General features: G+C 34.9%; 1 protein-coding gene across 10 annotated transcripts in view; it reads left to right on the top strand.

Moving 5' to 3' along the window:
- Nucleotides 1-494: 494 nt before the first annotated feature.
- The window catches only part of LOC117116688, a 13,997-nt gene continuing 7,014 nt past the window's right edge, over nucleotides 495-7,477 (top strand). For 2 of the 10 annotated variants that reach the window (XM_033260785.1, XM_033260779.1), the window contains exons 1-2: nucleotides 1,168-1,721; nucleotides 3,441-3,543. Coding sequence is in view for 4 of the 10 variants with exons in the window: in XM_033260779.1 (XP_033116670.1) it covers nucleotides 1,707-1,721; nucleotides 3,441-3,543 (118 nt within the window). In the remaining 6 variants the exon portion in view is untranslated. Of the gene's footprint in view, nucleotides 522-1,167; nucleotides 1,722-2,190; nucleotides 2,276-3,440; nucleotides 3,544-7,477 lie in introns of those variants that run through there. The other 8 variants (XM_033260787.1, XM_033260786.1, XM_033260784.1 and 5 more) reach the window with 6 other exon arrangements.

Raw genomic sequence — 7,477 nt, 5'->3', positions numbered from 1 at the left:
AGCCCCAACCATGGTGGGGCTGAGGTAGTACAGATCTTCTATCTGTCAAAGTACCCTCCCTGGGCTCTTCTATTTCGAATTCCTGGATCCGCCACTGGAAATTACAACAAATATGAAAATCATATTACAGTAGCTTGATGCCTATAAAATAACTTATAAAATTCACCAAACTTCGTAAAATATCCGTAGCTTCCAGGAGGCTTCGCCCCCTGGACTCCCACCGGGGGGCTTGGCGGCCCCCAGCCTGGATACTCTTTTCGCTCGCATACTCGACCTTATTAAGTGGGCCCCCCCCCCTACTTTCAAAAACGTTCCGCCGCCGTTGCTTGAGGCACTACTTTATTCAGAACACAGACTTAAGTTTAACCAGGGTGTATACATGTAGTTGGAACTCTATGAAGTACTGTATACTTTGTTGATTGGATGTACCTGTGGATGCTTGTCTTGCAAATCCTTGACCCACGGTTAAAATCCTCTTATTTACAACGCCAGGAGTTCTGACCTACTACACTCCCTAAGGTGTAAGTATTTTGTATAGGGGCCTTGTAAAGGGCACCACGTAGCCTATATCAGTTGTTTCAGAAGTTGCCTCACTTATTTTGAATCTTTAGGAAAGTCGTGCAAAAGGGCAAACAATGTTAAATTCACATTTAGCCACTATAAAAAGTAAATGATGCTACTTTTCACTTTATAGGCCTATGTTAACTGCTATACTTCCTCAAAAATAATAATTATAAATCCTCAAAGTTTTAGCCCCCTTAAAAGGGGACACGATGATTATATTCCCTTTAAGTTAACTTATAAGAAATGTTGGTCAAACTTTATTCATTGGTTATTACAAACACCAATCCAGGAATAAATTTAGCTTGAATTGCCAACTAATTAATGTAGGAAAAATATGGCTATAATATTTCTTGTGGAATGTAACTTAATCTTCCCCCTTTCTGCTGTCACATACACGGTTAAATAACTAGCAAACATGTAATAGGCATAGAGTCAATAGATTTTTACAAAGGGCATATAATACGACATCGTGAGACAAATCGTAGTGGGGTTTCCCCATTTTTATCCGAAGCTCCCCTAGCTGCCAATGACCTAGACCTAAATTAAATTTCTTTTGTTAAATTCACTGTCCGTGACCACAACATGATACTGGTTACCTTTAAAGTCTGTGGAAGGAATACAAGTGATTTCTTGCTTGTTAATGGATCTGTATTGCTACCGGGCAACAACAGACCACTAAAAGCGCAAAGTAGAGCTAAAAATGCACGAATGTTGTGCTAAGGACTAACCGGTTTTCAGACGGTGAATATATTTTTATACATTCTTTTTATTCCTTTAAAATAATTAATACAGGAGATAAACCTACAAGAGCTTTTATTCGGTTCGATGATTTATTACACAAGTATTCATCTTTTTCAAACCCTTTGCCGTGCTTTTCAATCGATAAATAATGCTTCATTTCACGGTCGACAATAGTTATCCCAGTTAGTAACATAGGCCCTAAGTAGGCTTATTTTCACTTCGAAAAAAGCAAATGAAGTAGGCCTATAAGTTTTTCATTTCAGCTTTGCATTTGAGTCGTCAGGCAGGTGGGGAAACTGGGGCAGGTTCAACGTTATCCTTCCAGGACGGATCCAAACATTTTCTGACGGGAGGGGGGGAGAGGAGCACGATAGGGAGTCGACGAGCAGCTCACCCCCACCATGGTTGGGGCTGAGGTGAGCAAATTTTATTTCTGATAAAGAGTTAGGCCTATAGTTTAAAAATAAGTGAGTTTAGTGGCTTTCTTAATTAATTCAATAGATAGAACTAGTTCTCGATTCCTTTGGGGGAGAGCATTCCGATACGCAGGCCCAAATTTATAAAATGCACGATTTCTTGAGACACGCCTTTCAAGATGGTTTTCCAATCTAGTATGATCATTTTCAGACCTAAGACCTCCTGCCACACTTATAAACTTTAACAAGATCCTCAAGATAACATGGTACTTTATTATTCAGACAGATAAATGCATGTAGCAGCACTCAGGCCCGTAGCGTGGCGAAGGGGAGGGGGGTTAAGTGTGTAACTACGAACCGCCCAAAAACTGGAGAAGCTCTGCATTTAAAAACGAAAATTTATTCTTAGATATATTTACAATGTTCTCCAGAGTATCGGAGATCATACAAGCCAAAAAGTCCATTTCCACTGAAACGAACGTGTCACAAATTAAGTCACGCTACGGGCCTGGCACTTTATATTTATTCTACTTTCAACTGGTAACCAGTATTCTGTAAGTAAGGGTTTAGCACTTATGTGGATAGAGGGTACTTGGAAAATTAACCTAGCCGCTCGATTTTGAAGCATCTTTAATCTTAGCATGTTTTTGTGGATGTGCCAGCTAATTAGGAGTTAAATAATTTAATCTCGACAGTACGAGTGATCTAGCTGCCTTAGCACATTACACGTTTCTCTGTCGATATAAGCACATTTAAGTGCGACAAATAGAGTTAATATGTGGAGTCATACGTACTAAATTATAGAATATTACACCGATATTTTTTGCTGTATTTGCGGGTTTGAGAGAATCAGCCTATTGCTAACATCAATTTTTTGAAGGGGTCAAATCTAACAATTCTGTCTTTAGCTCGTTGAGTTTAAGTTTATTTTCCCGCATCTACATGCTTAAATCATTAACAGTTAGTGAATTTAAACAGAGTAACCTCCATATCGCTAGGTAATTTTGGGTCAAAGCTCATATAAAGTTGTATGTCATCTGCATATAGATGAATACATATTTCATGATATGTAATAATACCATGGGTTTATTGTAGGTTGTAAACAATGCTGGGTTGACGGTTGATGGGTTTATTTCCATCAAATGGACCCACCAACATTTCTTTGCGACCCAATGTTTGCTACCTGATAAAACAAATATCAACTATAACCTTCGAGCTCTAGAGAGTTCAAGCTACCCAGAATCACAAAGCGGTCCCGGTGAGGTATCCCTCCCTGAGTTACCCCTCCCCCGCCTCGAAAAAGAAAAGAAAAATCCTGTAGGCTTTATTCAGTTTTATTCAGTATTGTACTCAGTATAATTTTTCATTTGTATGTCTTCCATATTTTATGCCCTTTTGGTTGTTTTTGCTTTTCAGGTCTTCCTTTTTGTATTCTAATGTGGTACTGTGTAATGCTTTCTTATTTTGATTAATTTAACTAGAGCATTTTAAATATTTTAAATAATGTAAGATAACATTTTAGGGGGGAGGGGATATGCTGTGGTGGCAAAATCCTGGGATGGCCTGAGGTGGTCGTGGTCGGGCGTCGCTCAAAATTTACGAAAGTGGTCCGAGACGAAGCCCCGGAAAAATTAGGGGTTTCAAAGGCTTATTTAATCGATTTTAAAGATTTAGTTTACTAATGTTTACCTAAACTCCACTCTTTAAAATGCAATCTAGCTTAAAGATTTCGATCCAACTCGGCCACAAGTCAACTCGGCCGCCCGTCAACTCGGTCACAAGTCAACTCGACCACAAGTTAACTTGGCCACAATAAACTACGGTAGGCCACAGTCAACTCGGCCACAAGTCAACTCGGCCACAATTCAACTCGGCCACAGATCAACTCGGCTACAAGTCAACTCGGCCACAAATTAATTGCAAAGTTTTTTTTCACTCTTTTTGTCACTCTATAGGCCTACTCTACTATAACCTGATAATAATATACAGTTATTACTAACTTAATTATGGTTTATTTTAAGTAAATAATATTATTGTAATATTTTTATTTTTAATATATAATATTGTTATTATTATTACCATATTATAATAATAATATTATTATTATTAGGCCCTATTATTATTATTATTATTATTATTATTATTATTATTATTATTATTATTATTATTACTAGAATTATTGCAATTACCGTATATATTAATATAAAATTATATTTATATTTTATAGGAATTTACCAGGAATGATCTGTTTCTTTGGGAACAGGTCAACTCGGCCCCATGTCTTGGGGCCGAGTTGACTTGAGACCGAGTTGACTCGCACTCGTTCCTTTGTACACTCTCAAACGCGAGAGAAACTGAAACTAATAATAATATCATGAACATAATTTCTAGTTTATTGTTATTTTGTCATATTATTTTATTATTTATTGTCTATATTATTTTTACTACAATTTTTAATCATTTATAATGATTTATAATGAACTCGGCCCCAAGTCAACTCGGACCCAAATTTCTGTGTAACTGTATATTAGAGATTTTAGAGTCCTAATACAAACATGAATTTATAAAAATATTAGTATTTAGTATGCCTATGAATAATTATTATTGTTATTATTTTTTAAAGATATTGGCCTATTTACTTTTTAGATATTCTTGTATATTTTTATATTTTATTGCATGTTTTTTGTAGGCTTAGAGTGTTGGAGTGGCACGCCTCTTGGGGACAGAAGTTCTCTGACCTCTTTTGCCACTCCATGGCGCATTCAAAGTTGTATTGTGTCTGTCATTTGTGTTGCCGAAATTAATAAAATAAACAAAAATTATGTCTCTATTAACTTTACCCATCTATAAGAAAAATGATAAGTTAGATGCTGGGAATTATCGGCCTATAGGCCTATCTATACTATCTGCAATTTCCAAAATTGTTGAACGTGTTATACCGGTATATGATCAATTAATGAGCTACTTGACTGATAAAAATCTCCTTTACGATTTCCAGTCGGGCTTCAGGCCATCGTTCTCTACCGACACTTGCTTGATTCATCTGTCTGATTATATACGTAAAAAATGGGATAATGGTGAATATACTGGTATGTTAGTCTTAGACTTAAAAAAAAGCGTTTGACACCGTTCAACATGATATTCTTTTGTATAAATTAAGAGCTATAGGGTTATCTGATATCTCTATTGTATGGATGCAATCATATCTGATGTCAAGTCGTTGACATAAATGGTACTACATCTCCTATACTAGAAACGAAGTGTGGTGTGCGATAGGGCTCAATACTTGGGCCTCTTCTATTTCTAGTTTATGTCAATGACATGCCATCCTCCGTAAAATGCAAATTATTATTGTATGCTGATGATGCAGCGTTAATGGTATCAAGTAATAACGTAAAACATATTGAAACTCAATTAAATGAAGAACTAAAATCTATAAATAAATGGCTTATTGATAATAAACTAACGCTACATTTAGACAAAACTGAATCCATATTATATGGAACACGAAATATGTGTAGAAGACAATCAAAATTGGATATTACCTTTAACAATTGCAAGATAAATGCCAGAACTTGTATTAAGTACCTGGGTCTTGATCTTGATCAGCACCTTAGTGGTAAATCCACTGGTACGAAAGTTTTAGGTAAGGTACATGGTAGACTTAAATTTCTTTTCAGAAATAGAAAATATCTAACGTATAAATCACTCAAATTGCTTGGGTCTTCACTTATACAATGTCACTATGACTATGGGTGCTGCACGTGGTTCTCTTCGCTTACTCAAAAACTTAAAAACAAACTCCAAACATCCCAAAATAAGGTAATAAGATGTGTGTTGGGGCTTAATCCACGAACTCATGTTGGTTATAATGAATATATAAAATTAAATTGGCTACCTGTTTCAACTAGAGTTGCTGAGCGTAAATATATTCAAATTTTCAAAATTATAATGGCATATCACCTGTATATTTAAATATTGGTATTGAGTTCACTAACCTAATTAATAATTAATTAATAATTGATCAGGCCAATAATGGATATCAACTAAAACTCAAAGAGGCCCTCCACATTAAATGGGAGAATCCATCATTGAACAAAGCAAGTACAACACTACAACATTGCACTTACCTGTTAATAAGCGTTTTTACCATTACCTCCAATAATGGTTTCTTCCATTTTCAATCTCAGCTCAAAAGTTTCATGAATATTAATCACATTATTGTCCACTTACACCACAGCTATATCACACCACTTTCAATTCAATCTATTCTGCTGTATTCATTGTCCAAGTTCATCAATATTAATTGCGTAATTGATTTGAGATGGTCACACCACTAATTAATTCATTGTATATAAATGGATGTGGAATTCTATACCTTTTAGTTTACTGAAGATGACTGAGATACAGTTGAAACATGTCTAAAACCTATTCATTAAAACCTTGATTCATTGCTTTCAAATTTGTTATAATTTTGATTTCTCTTCGGTCGTATGGCTATATTATTCAAGATTTGAGACAACATAGTGATGTGAGCAAAAATGATTGTAGAAGGTTTGAGAAACTGCTAAAGAAACTAATGAAAGCTGAAGCAGATCTGAACTTCCTAAACAATATATACATAATATAGGCCTATTTACGTATCTAGGAACATAGCCTAAATATAATTAATTTTAACGAATACCGGTATCTCGTCCTCTTCCTCTTCCTAAGCATTCATCATATAAATCATTTTGGTAAATGTATTTTACAAAAAAAAACAAAAAAACAAAAAAATCCGTTAAACCGATGATGTCAATCACCACTGGTTTAGTTTGCTTCGTTTTCATTAAATAACTTATTATTGTCTTTAGGGCTATAGCATTTTAAGGGCATTTTAAGTAGTATGTTACATTGTCGTATAAAGCATTATGATAGGAACAATGAAAGTGTTAGCCCACGCCCTTTGAAAAGCGTGCAATTGCAAAATATATAATGCTAAAAAAGTTTTTAAAAAATAAAATAAAATAAACACAAGAAAATCCGATGATAATCATTGTTGAGACTAAATGTTGATACTGTGGATACCTTTGAATTAGGCCAAGTGGTCCCCTTGGATATTTTACATCAGTACAGTATTCCTTTTGTTTTCAATATGATTATTAATTACTATATAAGTAATATATACTGTAATTGCAATTTTACATGTAGGCCTATACGGTAATCATTATAAATATTAATAATATTACTATATCCCTATTAAATATGAAATAGGGTAAACTGAAAAGAAGCAAGAGAAGGAAATGAAAAATGAAAATTTATCATTATTCATCAATATTTTAATTTTTCATTTGTAAAATTAGCTAAGCCTGTTGACGCAAATAAGATTTCCTGGGAATATTGGGGCCGAGTTGACATGGTTGGTGTTGATTTTTTCATTTATGCTTTATTTAATGAACGGCCTTCCATATAAATATTAATTTTAAATTTTAAATTTTAAAAGGCAATTAGGAAAAACCCATAAAACAGCAAACGGCCACATAATGCAAAACTATTTAAAATTAAAACGGAACAGTAGAGAAATCCGATCAGAATGACAAAATAAACTAAGCATCCACTGGAAGGAATCCCAATATATGCAGACGGATCCGTTTCGGCCTTCCAGGCCTCATCGGTGCAACTAGGGTATATACCCAAACGAAACGTTCGACCAGCTTAGGTAGGGCCCAAACTAGTCACACGACCACTAATGATTACAGAGCCAAACCAAGGCAATA

The sequence above is a fragment of the Anneissia japonica genome, unplaced genomic scaffold, assembly GCF_011630105.1.
Source record: "Anneissia japonica isolate Jap-2015-1 unplaced genomic scaffold, ASM1163010v1 scaffold287596_len22184_cov174, whole genome shotgun sequence".
Taxonomy (NCBI): Eukaryota; Metazoa; Echinodermata; class Crinoidea; order Comatulida; family Comatulidae; genus Anneissia; species Anneissia japonica.
This window is presented reverse-complemented; position numbering and strand designations above follow the sequence as displayed.